We start from the raw sequence: 24,482 nt of genomic DNA, 5'->3' as shown, positions 1-24,482 counted from the left end.
TGTGACAATATTTATTGTATCCACTACTTTAATTTAAATAACAGCTCCTGACACTGATATTTTTCCTTCTTTTTAACTTGTCAGAAATACACATTTCCACTGCCACCTTACACTTCTTGCCATACATTACAAAACTGAATTTTATTTTCAATACTCCAGTTTCAGCTTTAAATGACTGTGCCACCTCAAACTCACAGAGACCTACCACCTCTGTCCCCAGTACTGGGATTCCCACTACGCCCAGCTACAAAAACATTCTTATATTTGAGCTGACTCACTTACCAACTAGACTTCTTCTACTTCATGTGTACTTTGCTTGTGATATTTAATCAAGACATTAATATGAGTAGAAGGTTGCTCAGTTAAATTTAAGATTCACTAAAAATGGGTTCAGTCCCCAGCTCCGAAAAAAAGAACCCCCCAAAAAAAAGATTCACTAAAAATAACTTTTAAGTTTGTACTTCCGGGAGTTTTTTTTTTTTTTTTTTTTTTAGAATACCATGTATGGTAAGTAATACTAAGGAAATAAGCCACTAAAAATACAAATCCCATCACCAAGTATCATAATATTTTCAAACTGAAGAGGAGTTTCTTTGTCAGTCAACAAAGTTCTTTAATTTCTTAGCTTCAATTCAGATATCCCAATCAATTCTATATGGTGGCAGTTTGTAAGCATCAAAAGCCACTATCATCTAATCCTTGGCTTGAAACTATGCTCTCCAAAATATTCTTCCTGTCCTCCTGTCTATTAGCCTAAGAAAGGAAAAAGAACTTCTAGATCCTATCCTAAAAAAAGGAATCACATTTGTCTGTGAAGAACTTGTAGAAGACCTTCTCACTGGTACTTCAGGTGCATTTTCATGTAAAACAACTCTAACTATTAAAGACTATAATCTTATAAGCATAGGGGTTTTTTTTTTTTTTAAAGATTTATTTACTTTATGTACAGCATTCTGCCTGCATGTGATTACAGGCCAGAAGAGGGCACCAGATCTCATTACAGATGGTTGTGAGCCACCATCTGGTTGCTGGGAATTGAACTCATGACCTCTGGAAGAGCAGTCTGTGTTCTTAACCACTGAGCCATCTCTCCAGCCCATTTTTGTTTATTTTTAAGACAAAGTCTCTCTATGTAGTCCTAGCTGTTCTGGAACTTAAAATGTAGACGAGGCTAGCCTTGAATACCTGCCTCTGGCTCCAGAGCTCTGGGATTAAAGGCTTGTGTCCCTATACCCCTATGAGTGGTTTTGTTTTTGAGATAGGATTACCACTATGTAGGCTTGGTTGGCTTAGAACTCTCTATATAGAATAGGCAGGTCTCTAACAGATCTACCTGAGTATAGTATTTTTTTAAGGACATGATAATAATCTTTCAATAAAATGTTAATAAAAATCTTAAAAGGAAGTAGTTATGCTAAATAATAGATATTCATGCCTTAGTGTCTAAAGAAAACTAAAGCTATAAGCAGGAGTAACATTTTAAAATATCTAACCAAGAATACTGAAGATGTCAAGAAGTGTAGGAAAACTCAAATACTATTTAAGATAATTAGTTATGTAGCTTCTCTTCTCTCATAAATAAATGTTTAGTGCTTTTTAGTCATTGCCTAGAGTCACTGGAATCTCCACCAAATAATTAAGGAATGTAGGTTTGTAAAGGGTTCACTTAGTAACTCCAAGTTCCTTCGTGATGGGGACACATGCATATCATGTAGATTTAGTAAGGAGGTATTTGAGATGATTATATGATTTGAAGGTGACGTTCAAGTACTCAGTTTTTCTCCTGTTCCCTCCCATATTAATCCCAAATAACAGTAAACCAAATTCAAACAAATAATAAGTGCAAAGTATCTGTCACGGATCCTATTATGATGCTCTCCTATAAAAATAGAAATGAAACAAGAATCTAAGCTATTTCTGTTCAAATAACTTCAAGTGAACATGGGCTGCTTCAACTAAATGTCTGGGTATGGTTTGTACATGTCTATGTTCCCAGCATTCTAGAAATGCAGGGACAGGGATTTTTTTTTAAAAACAGCAGCAAAAACCTACTCAAAACTCCATGCTGGCCCCAAGCTCTAGAGAGAAAGCAATTACTGTTGTTTTACTCATGTGGACATGTTGTAGACAGTCAAAACACCCTGTAAATATTTATGTTGAGAGACACAGAGATGGCTCAGTGGTTAAAAGGGCTTTTCAGACCTGAGTTCTCTTAGCACCCATATCAGGTCTGTAACTACAGCTCCAGGAGGTTTTGACAGCCTTCTTCTGGCCTCCAGGTTACCTACACACACAGCATACACATTTTACAAATAAACAAAAAACTCTACACTTACGTAGATTAGTGCTGCTAACCTACAAAATAGATTAATGCTGTTCGGCCAGCTCTGGTTAAAATGCTTCATTCTGATGTGGTTAATGTTACTGAAAAGTGCTAGAGTAAGTGACTGTTGAATGCTTAGTCCTAAATGATATCCCTACCACTCTTTACACCAACCCCCAAGGCTCAGGGACTGTCACAGAAGAGGGAGTAGAAAGAATGTAAGAAGGAGGAAGGGTAGAGTCTCATGGAATGCTGTCTTCTGGGGCATGACAAGACCATCACACTCATGAACTCAGAGCAGCTGTGCTTACCTGCATAAGACCTATACATGATTGAGTTGTCAACATTCCCTCACGGAAGGGGGAGGGGCAGTTAACAGTTGCTTGGGGGTAGGGCCTCACAAGGCCCCATCCCTCCTGGAGGACCTAGAGGCAGTTAGTGGTTGCTGGGTGAGGGAGAGACATTTTCTTCTGGTGTAGTTACTGGTAAGTTGCCCATACTCCCATAAATAACCTCACCTAAGCTCCTGTGAGCAACCCTAGCTAAACTCACTGGGTCACAAAAAACAACAAAGCCCAAAGAAGTAGAAGGAGGATTCTTGGGAAGAAGGAAATCAGTGAAAAGTGGGAGAGACAAAAGAGAAGGTAATGAAAGGGAGAGTAAACATGACCAAAATACATTATATATGAGTGTGAAAATGTCATAATTAAACTCACTGTTGTATACAACATATGCTAATAAAATCAAAATATCAGATAAGAAAGTTTTAGAAAGCCATACACTAAACACTGATCTGAATTTATTTTCTATATATAGTATTTTTAAAAATAATTTATTTTTATTTTATGTGCATTGGCATCTTGCCTACATGTATGTCTGAGAGGGTGTCAAATTCCTTGGAACTAGGGGTTGGGGATTTAGCTCAGTGGTAGAGCGCTTGCCTAGCAAGCTCAAGGCCCTGGGTTCAGTCCCCAGCTCCAAAAAAAAGAAAAGAAAAAAAAAATTTCCTTGGAACTAGAGTTACAGGCAGTTGTGAGCTGTCATGTGGGTGCTGGGTATTGAACCCTGGTTCTTTGGAAAAACAGCCCATCCTCTTAACTACTGAACCATCTCTCCTGCCTTCCTATGTATAATATTAATGCAAATAAACAAAGTATATTATTAGGTATAGCTATATAATGACATGGATATAAAAACAAAGCTTCTATTCATTTAATATCTGCCAAGAATCGAAGAGCACCGCCCACTTCATGCTTCTGCCATAATGCTCTGCTCAAGCAAACTTGAAGCCTCAGGTGTCTCAGGTGTACTAGTTCTACCGACTGGACTAGATCACTCACAGACAGTGAAGGCAGGAACACCAGAGCTTCAAGGTAATCCTTATCTACTACATGGCAAGTTCAGGGAAAGCCTGGGTCACATGAGATCATCTCACAAAACAAGACAAAACAAAACAGGACCCAAGTTTACTATCTGTCAGCATTAGAAAAGGCACATTTATTACATTGTATTGTCTCCCTTTGGAATTCTTACTGACCACAGTAAAATTTACATGATAATAATAAAATAGTCTAGAAGACTATTACGTTTAGTATTACAAATAACAATAGTGGGGCAGATGTGGCTTTTTGTTGTGCTGATTCTGTTTTATTGGGCAGTCTCACGGAATAGCCCAGGTAAGATGTAATGTGGTATGCACCTTGGATAGCTTGGAACTCTCTCAACAATCTCTCTGTCTCAGTCTCCAGAGCACTAGGGTTATCTGCATGAACCTAACTATGCGTATCAAATCAGTGAGTTGACAAAATGATTAAAATTTAAGTTACTTTTCCAGTGTTTAAAGTACAGAATTATAAGATGCCTCTCAAAGGTATTTCTTCCTTTTAGTAGACTAATTTAGAACGACAATGCAGGCAAATGAAATGCTTTACTGAATCACAAAATCCCATTAAATGAATGGGAAATTAATGTATTTAGTTCTAATATTCATATAAGTTGTTCACTGTGGAATAAAATCCTTAAGTACAGAAACTCCCTATCAGTAGTATAGTACAGTATAATATAGTATAGTATACATCTTGAAATGACTAGCAGGCCAACGAACAAAAATATAATATTTATCAAATTTATGTATTGCTCTTTGTCATACGCTATCTTAGTTATGTTGGAAAATTCATTTGAAGGAAATTCTACACAATGTATAGTTCCTTTATCTTAACAAGTACTGTTTTAGTGCTGAAATCAACATGCTACAATGAAGAGAAAGAATTATCTTTACTAATAGTTTGAAAATATCAAATCAAAACATCTCTAAGTATGTTAGCTGGCATAACTTTGTCAGCTAAATATGAAGTGACTATCTCTTCAGACCTCTGGAAATTATGATTTAAAATAATCACCTATTAGTAAAAAATAATGTCTGAACTATAAAATGGTTGGACAATGGAAGCCTGGAAAATACTGACATAATAGTACATCAAAACTGAAGAAAAAAGGGAATGGAGAAGACCTAGATAGAACAAACCAGGGAGAAAGGCAGCTTAGTACTTTAAAACTCAAATCATACTATTACAAAACAACAAAACTTGGGGGCTGGAGAGATGGCTCAGCGGTTAAGAGCACCGACTGCTCTTCCAGAGGTCCTGAGTTCAAATCCCAGCAACCACATGGTGTCTCACAACCATCTGTAATGAGATCTGATGCCCTCTTCTGGTGTGTCTGAAGACAGCTACAGTGAACTCATAAACATTAAACAAATAATGTTAAAAATAACTTTGCAAGTTCTCTACCTTTAAATTGAAACTAATAGTGAATAGGAACTAAAGGACTATGGTAAAAGAAGCCAAGTCATATATGCTTTAGTAAAGTATGCTACAAAGAAAAGAGTAACTATACCTGGTGACACAGACATGTAATTCTAGATATTTGGGAGGCTGAGGCAGAAGGATCTCAAGCTCAAGCCCTGTATGGGTCATAGAACATAAACAAGGTTGGCCTGACCACTTAATGAGACCCTGACTCAAAATTTAAAAAAGTAAAGCTGGGTATATAGTTTAGTGGTATCATTTTAGCATGCAAATTAATCCTTAGTACTGGTATAGTAGGAGAGAGGTGAGAATAGTATAATATATTAAAATTCAGTTTTCTGGAGTATTCGAGGACAGAGCCTGGAATAATGTGACACCAAAGCATTTGGAATATATTTTTAAAAATCTTCCTGCATAGAAAATGGATTAGCAAGTACGAGACTCTTGGGCTTGTTTGCCGCCAAGGCTTACTTTCCAAGGTTGATTCCTAGAACCAACAGAATGGAACAAGAGAATGCCTCCTGCCAACGGTCCTGGCTTGCAGAGATATGCTGCAGTGCACCTTCCCACAGAAAGAGACACACACACACACACACACACACACACACACACACACACACACACACACACACACACACACACACTGGTGTGGCCCCAGCGCTATGGGAACAGAGGCAGGAGATTGTTGGTGATTGGTAGCTGCCAGTTTAGCTCCAGATTTAGTGAAAGATTATCAAGAATTAGATAAAGAGTAAATAACTGACTTCCTCTTCAGGCCTCTGTACAGACGTGATACATACAGCATGCATGCACACGCACAAAAATAAAGGAGGAAAAGAAAAATAACAGAAAGCATACTGAGATTTACTAAAATAAATCCCAATTATCTTGCAGAAATGTTAATTGATACAGCAGATCCTGGTTAGTACAAATGGATTCTAGGGTTGATAGTCGCCTTAACAGGGAAAGAGTCTGGTGTGGACTCAGAGTTCAGAGTTCAGGTCCACAGCACCTACAAATACGCCAGTTCTGTATGGTATGGCCTGCCTATTAGATTAGCACATGGGAGAGGAGAGACAGGAGAAGCCTCTTATAGACTAAACAAGTTCCTAAGTTCTAGGTTTAACTGAGAAACTTTACCTCAAGATAACGGTGGAGAGTGATGGACGAAGACACCAACATCAACCTCTAGCCTCCATCCACACACCACCACCTAATATACAGTGGGCTGACAAGAAGGCTAAACAATTAAAAGTGCCTGTCACACAAACCTGATGACCTGAGTTCAATCTCTAGATCCCATGAGAGAACTGACACAGCAAAGGTATCCTTTGACCCTCACATGTGTTATGTGACACTTATACAACCGCATACATAATAATTAATGAAAATTTAAAAATATATGTATTAGGAAAAAAAGGAATAAATGCTACTGGTACTGTGGCACCAGCCTATAATCCCAGTATGTAATAGGCTAAGAAGAGAACCTGGGGGGGTTGGGGATTTAGCTCAGCGGTAGAGCGCTTGCCTAGGAAGCACAAGGCCCTGGGTTCGGTCCCCAGCTCCGAAAAAAAAAAGAACCAAAAAAAAAAAAAAAAAAAAGAAGAGAACATGGGGTCTACATAAAATCAGGCCAGCCTAAAACATAGCAAAACCCTGTCTCAACAAACAAAATGAATAACGGTTATCATTATAGCATTTACTATTAGTAGAAATGATAAGAGAATAACCATATTATACACTTAAATTTTATTCAATTATTTTTCAACAATATTCTCAGCTTTCTATTAGGAGATGTCTGTTATTGAGATGATTAAAAGGTATCTGTATTGGTTTATCAAAATAAATGAGACTACTGAAATTCTCTAGTTTCTAGCTATGTCTCATACATGTAGTATTATAACTATTAAATGTATTATTTATAATTTTCCATAGCTCTAAGCATTTTAATGCATATGAACTTGTCACATAATTTGATATTATGAAAAGCCAAATACAAAAGGACAGAAAAAGAGAATATGGTAAGGTTGTTAGGAAGACGGTTAACAGGATTGACTTTGGTCTCCTTCTTTTGTTATACTGGGGGCTGGACCTGGGGCTTTGCGCATGTCAGGCAGGCCCTCTTCCACTCAATCTTCAGAAGTAACTCTGCTCCTAAATACAGCCTGAGAAAGGTCAACCACCCAAAGCAAATTGACAAGTTATTTTATTCTGTGCATACATCGCTGTATTTTATGATATATGTAATAAACAGCACTTTAGAAAGTACAGATTAAATGAGGAAAGGATGAGAAACTAGGAAAAGAAATAGTATTTTCGGGGGCTGGAGAGATGGCTCAGTGGTTAAGAGCACCGACTGCTCTTCCTGAGGTCCTGAGTTCAAATCCCAGCAACCACATGGTGTCTCACAACCATCTGTAATGAGATCTGATGCCCTCTTCTGGTGTGTCTGAAGGCAGCTACAGTGTACTCATACAATAAAATAAAATCTTAAAAAATAAATTTATTAAAAAAAAAAGAAATAGTATTTTCTATTAAACATATTTCAAATGCATTTAATACATTTAACAATTTACAGGTAACCAGAGGCTTATTTTACTCAGTTAAATTGTGTGTGTGTACGTGTGCAACCACATGTACACATGAGGTCTGAGGACAACTTCTGAGAGTTATCTTTTTCTAACATGTTGAGTCTGGGAATTAAACTCAACTTGTAGGTCTTGACAGCAAGGCTTGTATGCCATACTACCAATCCCTATTTTACTCAAAATGTGTAAATTACTGATCATTAAAAATGTTTTCTAAGTGATAGATATGAATAAATATTAACATTCATGCATAAATATTTGAAATTTTAAAAAAATCTTACTAAATGGGCCCCTGCTTGAAGTAAAACATCTGCAACATCTGTATGTCCATTTTCACAAGCATAGGTTAGAGCTGTGTCTCCTGTTGCTGTGGTAGCATGCACATTAGCACCTAGAGGGAAAAAAAACATACATTTACCCTGAAGTTGAAGAATTACATTAGTCCAATTTTATAATAAGGTGAAACTGAAGAATTTAAAATATGAAAATACCATCAAAATATAGCTAAGTACTCCTATTTTCCCTGTTTGCCTTATTTCCTTTAAATATGTTTCATAATAGTGTTTTGCTTTACAACAAAGCAATAAACCCACTCACTGATTTTAAAGCAGAGAAATTCGCCTGCATATCTCACAAAATATATCTCAAGTATTAGATACAAAAACAAAACATTTGAAAAGGAATTCTGAAACAGTTCTATGGATAATATGGTACAAATCAAGTAAATGATCACTTGATAAAAATGAAAATATTTTTCTCGTTAAAAAATACATTAATTATTTAAGTTAAATAAAAACCTCCCAGTTCTAAATTGGAAGTACAAACATGAGTTTATGGCATTTCTTTTTTTTTTTTTTTTGGTTCTTTTTTTCGGAGCTGGGGACCGAACCCAGGGCCTTGCGCTTCCTAGGTAAGCGCTCTACCACTGAGCTAAATCCCCAGCCCCGCTGAGCTAAATCCCCAGCCCCGGCATTTCTTTTAAATATTTAAGAAAAATACGTATTTCTTTACCCTCTGAAAGGCCAAAGGACCTTAAATTAAAGCCCAGTAAGATAACTCTGCAGTGCTACCCAAGTCTAACAACATGTGTTTGATTGTTGGAATCTACAGAAAGAAAAGAATCTACAGAAGAAAAAAACTTACTTCACAAAGTTGTCCTCTGACCTCCACATCCACACTGTGGTGTACTTGTGGCCATACATGTACATGTATGCATGCACACACGCGTGCGCGCACACACACACGAATACACTCGTGTGTACATATACACAAGTATGCACACAAAGTAGTAATTTAAACTACTCCTCTTCCCCCATTACACTGCCTACTTTTGAAGGATACTAGAGGATCATCTCATCATTTCTAGAAAAGGACAAGTAAAAGGGGAGGAAAGTCAAGCCAAATGTTATCCTACAATTCATGAATTTCTACCAAATTTTGAATATGGGACAGATTTCTTTTTACAGAAAATCCCATCTAATTAACAATAATAGAATAACAGATTTCTAGGATACTTCTACTTTGCAACAGCTTATAATCTAAATGAGCTAAACTACAATAATGGCTAAATAACGATACGATTAAAAAAGAGAGGAGAAAAACAGTTAACTGAAAAACCAGATACCCACTGACAAAGTTATAGAAATATTACTGATAATGTCTTCCTATTTTTAAAAGTTATACCTGAATACAGCTAAGTTCCCCTCTTATATGAAAATATAAGGAAAAAAAAATGTCAAGTGTAATTACAGAAATTACTGGGAAGCCTAAGGAATCAACTCACCATTTGTTCAACAACAATAAAATTCACAAGGAAAAAATATGAGGGGTTGGGGATTTAGCTCAGTGGTAGAGCGCTTGTCTAGCAAGCGCAAAGCCCTGGGTTCGGTCCCCAGCTCCGAAAAAAAGAAAAGAAAAAAAAATATGAAAAACCACAGAGATCCTGCAAATTAAAACTTCATATGCATGCCAAGCGTGGTAGTGCTTACGTCCAATCCCAACACCATGGAGGCGACACAGGAGGACCTCTGTGAGTTAGAGGTCAGCTTATTTTTTTTTTTTTTTTTTTTTTTGGTTCTTTTTTTCGGAGCTGGGGACCGAACCCAGGGCCTTGTGCTTCCTAGGCAAGCGCTCTACCACTGAGCTAAATCCCCAACCCCGTCAGCTTAGTCTTTAAGGTGAGTCTCTAACCCTATTTATATTCTATTTTGTTTATTTTATTGGTATTTTGAGACAGGGTTTCTCTATGTAATCTCAGCTCTCTGGTAGCTGGCTAGGTAAACCAGGCTGGCCTCCAAGTTAGAGATCCTCCTGCATCTGCTTTCCTGAATGCTGAGATTAAAGGTGTGTTACCACAACCAGCCTACCTTCCTTTTTAGAAGCAGGAAAAAAAGTGCTGTGGCTATTTTTAATTTTTTTTCTCTTCTTTTGAAGATTTAAAATTTATTTTATGTGAGTACTATGTGCATGTATACCTGCATGCCAGAAGAGGGCACCCGAATTCATTACAGATGGCTGTGAGCCACCATGTGGATGAGCAGCCCTTAACCACTGAGTCTTTTCTCCAGCCCTAATTTAATTTTGTACAGATATACTAAAATCATCATGTATCTTTGTAAGAACTGATTTAAAGTTCTATACATCACAGTCAGGGCTGCAGGTGATCAGAAGTGAGAACACCTACTGCTCTTGCAGGAGAGCTAGTTTCAGTCCTCAGCACCCACGTGGCAGCTCACAATCACCCACCTTCAGTTCCAGAGATCTTACACCCTCTTCTGGCCTCTGTGGACACTGCACATACATGGTACACACTCAGACATACATATACACGTACATAAATAAAACTTTATTTTTATTTGTTTTTTAAATGGTTTCTTGGTGTAGGTCTGGATGCTCTGGAACTTGCTAACTTAGAGATCCGACTGCCTCTGTCTCCCAAGCGCTGGGATCAAAGGTATGCACAACTACACCTGATGCATGAAACTTTAAATAAATAAATATATAATAAAATTAAAGTATAAATGCTTATTTTAAATAAAAATAATTACAAAAAATAAATAGAGGAAGTGGGAGGTATATACATGAGATAAGATTGACCATGAATTAAAATCGGGTGGGTAACAAATTGAGTATGATAGGGAATACATGTGACTCTAAATTAGGGTGTAAGCAGGAAGAGCAATAGGACTTTGAGGGCAAGACCAGCCTGTGCTATACAAAAGCCTGTCACAAAAGACAAAACAAAACAGAACAATAACAAACAACAACAACAACAACAAAAACCCAAACAAAAAACCATGGTCATACCAAAGCCAAAAAAAAGAAATAGGCTGCTTAATGTTGGAGTTATCCTTCTAATCCGAGAACTCCGGGAACTATATCCTTCGAGTTAGCAGTAGGAGCGAATAGGAGAGTCAACTGAGACACAAGAGAAAGTAATGCCAGGGGCTTCAGGGTTAATCACTGAACACCAACTAGGTTATCTTGAGATTATGTAACAACTTTGCATCGGTTAAGTTTCAAGATTAAAAAAAAAAAAAAAAAAAAAAAAAAGTCAGGTATCCTTCCCAGAAGGCTGCATTAAGAGCCAATAGGGATATATGTTAAGGTCCAGGACCCACACTCAAACAAAAAATAGAAACAAAATGGATTTAATAATATTGATCTTTCTTTTTCACACAGGGTTTCACTTTTTTTTTTTTTTTTTTTGGTTCTTTTTTTCGGAGCTGGGGATCGAACCCAGGGCCTTGCGCTTCCTAGGCAAGCGCTCTACCACTGAGCTAAATCCCCAACCCCTGGGTTTCACTTTTTTACACAGGGTTTGCAACTTCATGTAGACCTGATTGGCTTTGAAATCAGAAATTCACATACCTTGGCCTCCTGAGTATTCAGATTAAAGGAATGCACCACTACACTCAGCTAATATTTTTTTATAACGTAATGACTAGAAGCAATTAATAGAAATAATACAAAAATCTAAGTAAAAATATCTAATAATCGCTAAGTTCTTTTGTTTTGGTTTGTGAATACATGGTCTCATGTAGCTTAGATATGCTTTTTTTTTTTGGTTCGTTTTTTCGGAGCTGGGGACCGAACCCAGGGCCTTGTGCTTCCTAGGGCAAGCGCTCTACCACTGAGCTAAATCCCCAACCCCTAGATATGCTCTTATATGCCCAACTTAATCCTCCTGCTTCCACCTATATAAAGTTTTTTGTTTTGTTCTGTATGAGCAAGGTCTCAACTTGTTGGCCTAGGACTCAATTTATAGAACAGGTTGGATCCTCTTGCCTCATCCTCTCCAGTGCGGAGATTATAGGCATGTGTCACCATTTTAGACTTTAGCTTTAAAATAACGTATAAGGGCTGGGTATTGGTGCCAAAGAGAACACAGGCCTTTAATCCCAGCAAGCGGATCTCTGTGAGTTCAAGGCTAACCTGATCTACAGAGTAAGTTCCAGATAGCAGGGCTATACACAGAGAAACCCTGTCTTGAAAACAAAACAATAAAAAAAGGAAAACAATGTATCAGACCTTGATAAAATAAGGAATTCAATTATTACTTCTAAAAGACAAAAGTTTGTTTTTATTAATTTTTTTTCTGGCATATCCTACAGACAACATATATTCTAAAAAAAGTGTATTTACTCTTGATATTACTTAATGAAGAACAAAGCACGAATATTTGAAAGAAACATTTTGCTTGTAAAACTATTTCCCACTTTTTTGGATCTATGTATGACTGCTATGTGTGTTACCATACATATATAGGTGGCTATGTTTATGTGCACATATATGTAGCATATATTTGCAAATGTTTGTAAAGGCCAAAGGGTGGCATCATTGTCTTCTTTGTTGATTCTCTCTATATATATTGATGTAAAGTCTTTCTCTGAACCTGAAGCTTGCCATAGTCCAGCTAGCCAGCTTGTTCTGCAGATTCCCTGTCCCTGGGATTCCATGGTGGACATCATGCCCACCCAGCTTTACATGGTTGCTGGATATGATCTTCATGCTTGTAAGACAAGTGCTTTACCAGCAGTGTCGTCTCTCCCAAACCCCTTTATTTTCTTTTTGAGACAACTTGAAATGTCAAGAAATTAACTGCCTTAAAGTATCATGCCAAAGCCATCTCTTCTTATCAACCAAGACTAGGCAGGAAGAATTAACAGTTTATAAGCAAATTACTAAACAAAAACCAACAGTAGTAAGAAATCTGTTAAAGACCAGGTCTTGGAATACTGCTCAGGTGATCTTCCACCCTTAGTGGTATTCTCTAGTATCTGATGCTAGTATAATAAACTAATAAACTCAGAGCTTAATGCACACTAAGAAATCCATTAACACTGAGCTACATCCTTAACCCTAATTTTATTTTGAATAGACAGATAATATTTGTACACACTTATGGGGTTCAGTGTTATGTTATGAACACACTGGAAAAATCAGATCACAAGAATTATTATCTAACACCTCACATATATATTATTTCTTAGAGATAAAAACAGCCACAGTCTGCTCATAGTAGAAATTTTGATCTAGGAGATGAAAGATGGCTTAGCAAGTGAAAACACTTATGGCACAAGCCTGATGACCTGAATTTGACTTCTAAAACCCACAGTGGAAAGACAGAATCAAGTCTTCAAGGTTGTTCTCTCACTTCAACATGTGCACTTCGACATTTTCATGCCTGAATTCACACTCACATTCTCTCTCTCTAAATAAAAATTTTAAAAAATACTAAAATACTCCATACCCCTAACTAGGTTATTCTATGCAGAAGGTAATGAGCCCTGGCAGTCTGCCAACATTCCCCTTTTTTGCTGTAGATTTTTCATGCCCTTATACTATCCCTAGACTCTGGTAGCCACCACTGCACTCTCTGTTTCTTAGTGCACTGTTTTTAGATTTGAGACATAAGTAAAGTATTGTTTGTATTTTTCTTTCTGTGATAAAAGTATTTTTAGAGCCACGTACCAGCAGCCAGTAAATATTTAACTAACTCCAGGTGTCCCTCCTGAGAAGCCTCCATGAGAGGTGTAGAGCAGCCAAGTTCTATGTCAGCCCCTGCCTTAATCAGGAAATCTGCAACTTCAGAAAAGCCTCCACAGCAAGCCAAGGTAAGAGCAGTTTCTTGAGTTTCTTCTGTCTGGGCATTTATATTTGCACCTGAAAGCACAACAAAAGACAAAACTAGCTGCAAGAGAATTATATACAATATGCAAATAAGATGATATTCACCCATCTCTCTGCTTAGGCTATTCCTTCTATAGTATCGAAACTTTTGTATGATTGAGATTCAAGGCCAGCCTAAGCTACAAAAAATTTTTCTCATCAGTGCAAACACAGTATTCACTTCAACTCATACGCAAAACATACAAGGCTAATTTTAATAAAGTCAAATGGCTTTACCTTGTGCCAACAGAAGTGCCACCATCTCCTCATGTCCTTCTCGAGCAGCTTCCATCAAGGGCGTGTATCCTTCGTCATTAACTTCTTCAAGATTTGCTCCTCTTTCAATAAGCAGTGCTGCCAATTCGACATGTCCACCACAGGCAGCTAGAGTCAATGGGGACTCAAAGGAATCTGCGGGCATATTCACTTGAGCACCACTGTCTAAAAGCAAACGTGCGACCTCTACATGCCCATCCTGTCAGTGAGCAAAGGTAAACAGAGAAAGAATTTGAGTTTTTTTTTTTTTTTTAAATGGAAGGCAAACAAGGGACGAAAGAAAGCCAATATAGGGTTGGGGATTTAGCTCAGTGGTAGAGCGCTTGCCTAGCAAGAGCAAGGTCCTGGGTTCGGTCCCCAGCTCCGAAAAAAAAAAAATGAAGAAAGCCAATAGAGCTTAAATATTTTACATTATTATTATTATAGTATAGGCCACTTGAACCTTACCTATCACCTATTAATATTATTATTTTTTAATGTTTAAGGTGCTAGAAAGATGGCTCAGTGGTTAAGAGCACTGACATCTCTTCCAGAGGTCCTGAGTTCAATTCCCAGAGCCCACATAGCAGCTCACAACTGTAACTCCGGTTCCAAGGGACCCAACAACCTCACACAGACATACATTTAGGCAAAACATGAATGAACAAAAAATAAAAATAAACGTTTAAACTACCTTAATTTTCACAAACTGCAAAATTTTCTAAAACAAATCTGGCCTGGTAACGAATAGTCCTAACTCCAAATAACTCTGAATTTTTATATTCTTTGAAGTTAAAAAAAAAAAGAAAAGAAAACCCACCAAATCCATTCAACAAAACCTCAAAAAAAAAAAAATTACTGTTTAAACAACTGTCAGGTCAAATATAACCTTACTCTCAAATTTAGAGGGATTCTGCTTTCAAATGTAGAAACTGTTAGCTCTTCCTTAGAAACAAAAACTTGACAAAGAAACAAAAACAAAACAAAACAAAGACGCAAAGAACTGTGAAGTCATCATCACTTGGGGTTAGTGAAGTCCCTTAGTGAAGTCCCTATGGACCCTCCATCTTTGCCTCATCAACTTGTTGACCAAGGCAAAGAATGAATATTTTAAATACGTAAAATAAAGATTTTATTTATGTGTAAATTATTTATCAGAGTTTTAAAAATGCTAAGCCCATATTTTAACCACAGAGCTCCACTTCAGTCCCCAGTTTTTTTTCTTTCTTTCTTTTTTTTTTTTTTTTTTTTTTTGGTTTTAAAGATTTTTACTTATGTGTATATTTGTATGCCTATAAGTTTATGGACCCCTTATGCCAGTATGCCGGAGGGCACTGGACTTCAAAGGGCAGATGTGAGCTACCACATGGTGATGGGATATGAATTTAGGTCTTTTGCACAAGCACTAAGCATTCTGGTTGCTCAGATGAGGCTGACCTCCATAGACAGAGATTTCAATGCCTAGTATGTAGTAGGTGAAATGTTTGAGTAGGATTAGGAGGTGCAGCCTTATTGGAGAAGGTGTGTCACTGGAGTTGGGCTCTGAAATTTCAAAAGTGCACACCAGTCCCAGAGTCTTCCTCTGCCTATTGCCTATGGATCAGGATGTAGCTCTTAGCTACTTACCCTGGTGCCATGCATGCCACCACTCTCCTGCCATGATAATGGACTAACCCACTGAAACTATAAGCAAGCCACCAATTAAAAGTTATCTTTCATAATAGTTGCCTTGGTTGTAGTATCTCTTTACAGTATAGAACAGTGACTAAGACAGACTCTTAACCTCTGAGCCATCTCTCCAGATTCTCAGTCCTCAGGTTTAAATTCTTGACTCCACAGTTTATATTGGCTTTAATACTTGTTATAAGCATATTATACACACACACAGAGATAAAGACAGTATTCAAACCCTAAGTTCTAACCCATGGACGCATATAATAGATGGAATACTGAAATTCAATGTTTAGGATTTAATTCTTTTTTATATATAGAATATATTCACAAAAAAATAAAGGAAGTTGCTATTAGCCTCTAAAAGTCCATATATCAAAGCATTACCTGTTCTATACTTAGAATTTAGTTAAAAATACAAGCCAAACATTAACTAGAGACTGGGCTCGGTTAAAGTAGTTGCTTTGTAAGCATGAAGACTTAAGTTTGGTCACGAGAAACCAGAGGGAGGAGAAAAAACTCTAGGTGTTTTTGTATGTAACAGTAAGGTGGACATTCAGATAACTCACTAAAGCTCAAAGCCAGACTGCCTACTGTGCTTATGAGATTTCAGGCCAGTGAGAGACCCTGCCTCAACGGGTAAGGTGGATGGAGTCTAAAGATGAACACCCAAGGTTGTCTGTCCTCTGGGCTTCTAAAGGTGTGTGTGTATATATATATATATATATATATATATATATATATATATATATCTGTACACATAAAAGAACATATAGAGACACGCATATAACAGTAACAACAATAACAATAATTCTCAGATAAACACATAAGTTTTCCCCCATAAGATTTCAAATGAAGATAATTAAATTACCATGCAAGCTTCCATTAAGGCAGTGTGCATCTCATCTGTTTTATGTTCTTGATCTGCACCAGCTTCAAGCAGAAATCTAACCATATCCAAATGGCCTTTAAAAATAAGGTTAGAGAACTGACTATCAATTAAATGGTTTTATTTCCAAATGTCTAAATACAATTTATAGTTTTATGTTTAATTTCACCAATCAATAACAGTTCTAGGAAGGGAATTGAAAACAACTAAGGAGGTACACTTTCAATAAGTTCATACTAAGTTTTAAAGACTGATCTTCTAAAGCACATATTTCTACTTAAGTAATCATGCTTGTTCTCTGATTTAATTTATATAAACTATCAAAACATTAGAATCAAATAAAGTCAAATAAAGAACACATTTTCTAGAAAAGCATATTGAAAATCACAACTCACTATGACAATAAGCAGACACAAAAAACCTCATTTAAAAATAATTACAATACTCTTGATACATTTAATTAAAAATGTTAATAGCCAATTAAAAAATACCAACATTCCAGTATAAAAATACATAAAGCATATAAAATAGTAATTCAAAAAATGCACAAATGGACATTAAGCTAATAGAGATATTAAATAAGATTCCATTATGTTAGCTACCAACATGACAAAAGAGTAAAGAGAATGATAATGCCCAGTACTGGAGAGGGTGTACAGTAGGTAAATGGGTTCTCAGACATCTAGTGGAGTCTGAGACACCTAGTAAACTGATTCAACCTTTCTAGAAGGCAGTCTGGAAGTAGGTATAAAGCCTTAAAAATACCCTTTGACTCAACAATTCCACTTCCAGAATTTATCCTAAGAAAATAAGAGGATTAGGCAAAAATGTCTGCACGAGGATATTGTCAGTGTTTTTAAATAATAAAACAATAATAAATAATTTAAAAAAACCTGGGAATAATTTGTCACCAACAATAGGAAATTCTTGTGTATTCATTTCATGAATTCAGCAGAGATCGTGTGTTCCCTACTCAACATTCACTCTTCCTTATTATTCTAGAGAAACAGGACTTCAGTTTTAACTAGGTGGCAATATGCCTAACTTTTAAGACTATTTCCTGCCTTCCTTGTAGCAGGGGGGAGTCAGCAAAATGCAACAGGAGTTACAAAGTGAAGCTTCTAGAAAAACTTCTTAAAAGGAACTTACTAAACTGTATGGTAGCCTCTTCAAGCACAGACTATTGGCCTCTAGCTGCCTCCTGGACTACTGATAACATTTAGGACAGAACATATACTAGGATATACATCAGAAAAATAACACTCTTCCATATTGAGGACAAAAATAACTGCAGTACTAGCATAAGTAAGTTTATTTTTGGGTTTCTCTTCTGTACAAGTCATTGTTTTGTGGAATATACAAGCAAACAAATCAAAAAATATAACTGAAACATGTAGGCATCAAAAATTGTTATAAGAACATTTATTAAGATGAGTACATATTCATAATACCTACTAAATAAAATAAAAAGAATATAAAAGTATTAAGTCATTGTATTTCACATATATATTTTTTAAAATTTACTTTAAAATATACTGGACATACACTAAAATATTTCACATGCTTTTTCACCTTTAGATGGTAGTATTATAGGTCATTTAAATTTTTCTTTGTGGTACACCATGCTTTTCAGGTTTTCTACATCAACTGTCTTTAGATCTGTGTCTAATTCTTCAAAGGAAAAATTCTACAGAATGAGAGGAATTAAATAATAGAATTCTAAAATCTATAAGTTGTTTGGTGAACGAAAATAAGAAATATATGAAGAAATATATATAGGAATAGTACAGAAAATACAGGTTATGTCTTATAAAATAAGTTTTCACCACAAGAAAAAAAATATAAAGTTCATTCAAATACCCAGGTGAAGAAGGAACACAAAGTTAACCTAAATACTCAATATTCAAATATTTGAGGCTTTTATAAAAACAATTATAAATATTTCAACACAAAAAAGTACCTTTGTAGCAGGCAAGTGTCAGAGCACTTTCTTTAAACTCATTAGAATGAGTGTTGATGCCCGCACCATGATCTAGAAGAACTCTGGCAACCTCCACATGACCTGCACTGGCTGCTTCCATCAGCGGAGTGTGTCCATTTTCGTTATGGTCTTCTATATTTGCACCCTCATTAAGAAGCACTTTTACAATGTCAATAAATCCTCCAGCACAAGCATAAGTCAGTGCAGTGTTCCCTAACAAAGAACAAAAAAAAGTTCAAAATTATGAGGCAATACATGGCATACTACTATTCAAGTTATCTCTCTCCAATTTCTTGGCATAAACAATTACAATTTCTATCGCAAGTTATATGTTTGCTTGTTTTTTTGTTTTTTTTTTTTGTTTTTTGTTTTTTTTTGTATGTGATAGAGATTCAACCCAGGGTCTCTCACACATGGTAGACAAACACATTCTCCTTCCACCCCCAACCCAGTAATCCTTCCACATTACCCACACTAGTCTGGAACCCAAGTCTCTTGCCTCAACGTCATGAGTAGCTGAAATTAAAAATGTAAAAAAATCATCCCCAGCTCAAGTTTTTTTATAACTGTCATCAATTTAAAGCATATCTTTATTTTCTGACAGATTTTCTCCAAAGCCCAATACAGAATGCTATATATTTTAGCTGTGTAGACAATATAAAAGATGTAGAAAAGGAAAATCTAAACACAGAAAACAGAATAGTGGTTGATTAAACCTCTTCAAATGGGTAGAGGTCCTTTATTTTCTTATTATCTTCTTAGATTCATTTATTTATGTGTTTTGCCTGCATGTATGTATGCATGTAAATGTATGTGCACCACACGTGCAGCTACTGCTCAAGGAAGTCAGGAGAAGGGGCATCAGATTCCCTGGCTCTGTAATTACAGGTGGTTGTGACTGGAACCCAGGTCATCTACAGAGATTTTTCAATAGTAACAGAATTAACCCAAAAGTAAATTGCATAACTCTAGAACTGCACACTTAAAACCTGAATTCCATGGTATAAGTTTTATTGACATAAAGTGGAGGGGTTTTGTTTGCTTTATTTTGGAGGTGGCACAGCTTTGCAGCCTAGACTTGCCTCACATTCCCCACCTGCTTGTCTAAGCTGGAACTACAGGCATGAAGCACCACAGCTACCCAGTTTGGGTTTTGTTTTATTTTTCTCCAAAAGAAAATAGGTATATTTGTGCTGAGCCTCAGATGGTGAGTAGGTAAGTTAGGATATCTAAAAACACCCAAAACCAAGTAACAAAATTGCTGAGCACTTCTCCAGATGTACAGTGCTCTGGTCTTCAGCGCTATCTCTAAGACTGGACAGCTTTGGAGTATAAAAGGAAGTATCCTAGAAGCCTTTAAAAATAAAAATCTATTTAGTTCTGGGTACTGTGTTTGAGAGTGTGCAGGCATATATGTACCATGGTGTGCATGCATATAGAATTCAGAAGTCAATTTTTAGGAGCTGGTCCTCTTCATATGTATGTGGATTTCAGAGAGCAACTGGGTCATCAGGCTTGAATGGTAAGTACTTTTTACCAGCTGAGCCATATCATCAGTCTGGGGACCTATATTTTTAATAATCACCCTAAATGATTCTGGCATATAATAGGAGGTAGAGTCTATTGAAAAAAGAATTGACTAAATTAGAGGCTGAAGAGATGGTTTACTGGTTAGGGGGTACTTGCCACGAAAACCATAAAATTGAAGGTTAGATCACTATACCCACATAACAAGCCAGACATCTTGCACATACTTGGTGGATACAGGTTGCAGGCTGTTGGCTTAGTCAAGAAAACAAGAGCCCCAGGTCAGAGAGAGACCTTGATTCAATGGAGGAGGCAAACAGTGACAGGAAGACCACTTGATGGCCAATTCTGGCTTCCATATGTTCACACAAGAGAACACACAAGTAAGTAAATCAATCAATGAATTTTTTAAAAAATAATTGATTAGAAATTTACTAATGGTAGAACAAATCAACTTCTTTTTTGATTTCTCTATTTTTCCAATTAAATATGAGTTAAAAACCACTGAGTGAAAATGGTTTAGGGTAAGGTATTTTCATTAGCTTATTTGTAGAGTATACTACGATTCCATTGGCACATACCTACTGCCTGATACATAACCAGATTTCTTCCTACATTTCCAACACTCAGGAGGCAGAGGCAAGTAGATCTGAGTTTGAGATGAGCTTAGTCTAAATTCTGAGTTCCAGGCCAACTAAGGCTATATAGTTGAGACCCTGTCTCAGTCCCCAAATCTAAATAAACAAAATGAAATTAAAATTCTAAAATACTATTCAAATTTACTCCTTTACTATGACTACTGTATAGCTTAGAACATTTAACATTTTATTTCTATCAATTGATTTTTTTTATTAACTTTTTAACAGATTCATTCAAAAGGCAACTCATTGCTTTTGGGTACATTTTCCTCTAGACATATATCTTTTTTAAAAAATTTTATTTTTATTACACATATATGAATGTAGATGTGTACACATGCATGCAGATGCTGACAGAGACAGAGCTATTAGGATCTCCTAGAGCTACAATTACAGACAGTTGTGAGCCACCTGAGTTGGGTTGGGAAATAATCTTGGGTCTTCTGCAACAGCAGAACATGATCTTCAATGGTATATAATCTCTCCTGCCCTAGACAGATCTCTCACACTTACATTCACAACATCACACAGCAAGATATGTATACAGCCCTCTCAGTTTAACACCTTCAAAAGAATTTTATTTATTTATTTTTTTTATCGATACAGTTTTTCACTATGTAGTCCAGGCTGGCTTAGAATTCTTATCCTTAAGAATTCTTCTCTTGCTTCAGGCTTGAAAGTTCTGAGATTAAAGACATGTACCACCAAACCTGGTTTGAACAGGAATGGCTCCCATAGGCTCCTATTTAAATATGTGGTTGGCAGCTGGTGGAACTTAATGAACTATTCTAGTAAAAGCTTGGAAGACAGTAAGTAGTGCTGAGAACAATGCAGACTATGGAGGTCAAGCTAAGGAGGTTTCAAAGAGAAAAAAGTAGCAACTGAGCTAGAGACCATTTTTTAAAGATTTATTTATTTATTATATATAAGTACACTGCAGCTGTCTTCAGACACACCAGAAGAGGGCGTCAGATCTCACTACAGATGGTTCTGAACCACCATGTGGTTGCTGGGAATTGAACTCAGGACCCCTGGAAGAGCAGTCAGTGCTCTTAACCACTGAGCCATCTCTCCAGCCCTTTTTGTGATTTTTTTTGGCAAAGAAAGTGGCAGCTTTCTGTTCTTGAGCTAAGAATTTGCCTGAGGCTAAATTGACAAATAACTTCTTTGTCAGAGATTTTAAAGACAGTCTATTTAAACTCTGTATTAGTAATCACTCTTACAATTACAATGAAAATAAGCAAGTGGGATAAAAATAAATAGAATTTATACAGTTCGAAGAAAAAAAGAATACCAGGAAATTTAATATTGGAATCAAAGCTTGTGCTGAAATAGGTAAAGAGATCAAGGTAAGGCCTGATCCACATAAAAATAAAGGGAGGAATAAGGACTACACCTAGTTAAGCTTCCAACTTATAAAAAGGCTTAAGGAATTTTCTGTTCCTAGAAAGCCACAACAAATAAAAGCTGCTGTGTAAATGTTATTTGAGGGGGCCAGACTCCAACCCAAGCAGGCAGTGCTGTCCACATGGTTATTGCTTTTGAATCAATGAAAAATATAGCAGTAAAGGGGTTATGGAATCTTCCTTCATGTGTTAAGAGAGCTGCTGAGGCCAAGTGTGTAGCAGGGGTTTGTAGCCTCCCTGCATGGAGGCTCTGAAAGGCCACTTCATAAAGTTGTGGGTGATAGCTGGATTGCATTGGAGATCTCAAGATTTTACAGGTGCCAGAGCTGTGGGATGTCTCCTAGGGAGAGCTGCATACAGGAAGAGGAACTATCCTGCACACAGGGAGAAAGAAGTGTGAAGCAGGCTGCAAAGCTGAATGAGAAAAACAATCTAAGCCCCCGAATATAACACATGGAGAGGAGTTTGCTCTTCTAGGTTTCCATCTTGCTTTGGTCTAGTATTCTGTCTTTGTGCCCCAACCCTTTCTTTTGGAATGGTAATATATATTCTGTGTCATTGTATGTTGGAAGCACGGAATTTGGTTTTCGATTTTAAAGGGATTACAATTAAGAGATTGCCTTGAGTAGCAGCTCTCAACCTTCCTAATGCTAAGACCCTTCCATACAGTTCCTCATGTTATGGTGACCCCCAACCATACAATTATTTTCATAGCTACTTAACTGTAATTTTGCTACTGTAACAAACTGTAATGTAAATATCTGTGTTTTCCAATGATGTAAGATCCTGTGAAAGGGTTGTTCAAGCCCCAAAGGGGACAAGACACACAGATTAAGAAGTGCTGGCCTTGAGTCTCAGAAAAGACTCAGATTTAAAATAGTATTGAGACTGTGAAAGACTACGAGGACTTTCAAAGTCGAACTAAATGTATTTTGTATTATGACATGGCCACAGCCATTGAGAGTCAGGGAGTGAAATGTAGTGGTAAATGAGAAGGTGCCCCATGGCTCATAAAATTGAGTATGTGTCCTCAGTTGGTGGAACTCTTTGGGAAGGATCGGGAAGTATGATCTTGGAGGAGGTGTGTTACTGAAGAAAGGCTTTAGGGTTTCAAAAGACGTTTGCCATTCCCAGTATGCGCTCTCTCTCTGTCCTGCTTGGAGATCAAGATGTGAGCTCTCAGCTATTTCCTGTGTCATGCCTTTGCTCCACCATCACAGACTCTAACACTCTCAAACTATGAACCCAATTTAATGTTTTCTTTTTTAAGTTGCTTTAGTCATCGTATTTTGTCACAGCAACAGAGAAGTAATTAGGACACATAGTTTATGTGGTCCTAGGAAATGAATCCAGAACTTTGAGTATGCTTGGCAAGTACTATACCAATTATTCCCAGCACCAGATTTAAATTTAAATCATACATTTGATACATGTCAGTAGTTAGTCTACCAAAACTTACAGCATTTAAAAAAAAAAAAAGAGGGGAAGTAGGTTGGGAATGAGCAGCATTCTCTTTATTATTAATAAATGTATTCAGCATACTATAAATGAAAAATCTGACATGGTAAGCACATTCAAAGTTGAAGGAGCTATACTTAAATAAAATAAAGAACTAAAGGAAATATAGTGCATAACTTTTTTTTAATACATTATATATCACTGGGACAAAAGCAAAGAAGTTGTTTGTAGCAGAAAAACTGTTCATCTTGACCAAATGCAATCTATACTGTTTTTGATATTGTCTTATTATGCAGACGAACTGTCCTGGAACTCCCTAGGTATCCAAGGTGTGTCTCAAACACACAGCAATCCTCCTTTCTCAGTTTCTTAAATGCTAAGATTATATAGACAAGTGCCTGGTCTAAGTTTATGTTAAAGATTTGTTGGTGTATCTTACTATCAACCCCAGCCCATCTTAAACTCAAGTTCCCCTACTTCAACCTACTGAGCGCTAGGAATGCACACTGGCTTAAAGACTTTTCAGCAGGCATGGTAGTGCATGCTATACTCCCAACACTCGGGAGGCTGAAAAGGGGCTTTTTAGAACAAGGGCCATCCTCAACCATAACTCAACAACTACAACAAAGACTTTTTAATTTTTTAATTACTTTGTTTTGTGTGTACATGAGGTAGGGTATGTGTATGAATGGCCAGAGTGTGGAAGTAAGAGATCAACTTTCAGGAGTTGGTGTTCTTCTGACATGTGGTTCCTGGGAACTGAGCTCA

The 24,482-nt window shown here is 36.8% G+C and overlaps 1 protein-coding gene and 1 long non-coding RNA gene across 6 annotated transcripts in view; one reads left to right on the top strand and one right to left on the bottom strand.

Annotated features, from left to right (window-relative positions):
* The window catches only part of Ankhd1 (ankyrin repeat and KH domain containing 1), a 98,569-nt gene that overhangs the window by 48,911 nt on the left and 25,176 nt on the right, over positions 1-24,482 (bottom strand). For all 5 annotated transcript variants that reach the window (NM_001415723.1, NM_001204053.2, XM_087592000.1 and 2 more), the window contains exons 6-10: positions 18,665-18,898; positions 16,687-16,781; positions 14,127-14,364; positions 13,692-13,883; positions 8,000-8,109 (exon numbers count right to left, since the gene is read on the bottom strand). In NM_001415723.1, coding sequence (NP_001402652.1) covers positions 8,000-8,109; positions 13,692-13,883; positions 14,127-14,364; positions 16,687-16,781; positions 18,665-18,898 — 869 coding nt within the window. The remainder of the gene's footprint in view (positions 1-7,999; positions 8,110-13,691; positions 13,884-14,126; positions 14,365-16,686; positions 16,782-18,664; positions 18,899-24,482) is intronic.
* On the top strand, positions 8,558-11,270 carry LOC147999733 (uncharacterized). The gene is made up of 2 exons (XR_015642889.1): positions 8,558-9,566; positions 9,896-11,270. It is a non-coding gene; the product is annotated as an uncharacterized LOC147999733 (long non-coding RNA).

The sequence above is a fragment of the Rattus norvegicus genome, chromosome 18, assembly GCF_021556685.1.
Source record: "Rattus norvegicus strain SHRSP/BbbUtx chromosome 18, alternate assembly SHRSP_T2T, whole genome shotgun sequence".
In the NCBI taxonomy this organism is placed as follows: domain Eukaryota; kingdom Metazoa; phylum Chordata; class Mammalia; order Rodentia; family Muridae; genus Rattus; species Rattus norvegicus.
Note: the sequence above shows the minus strand (reverse complement) of the source record. Positions and strands in the feature narration are given on the sequence as shown.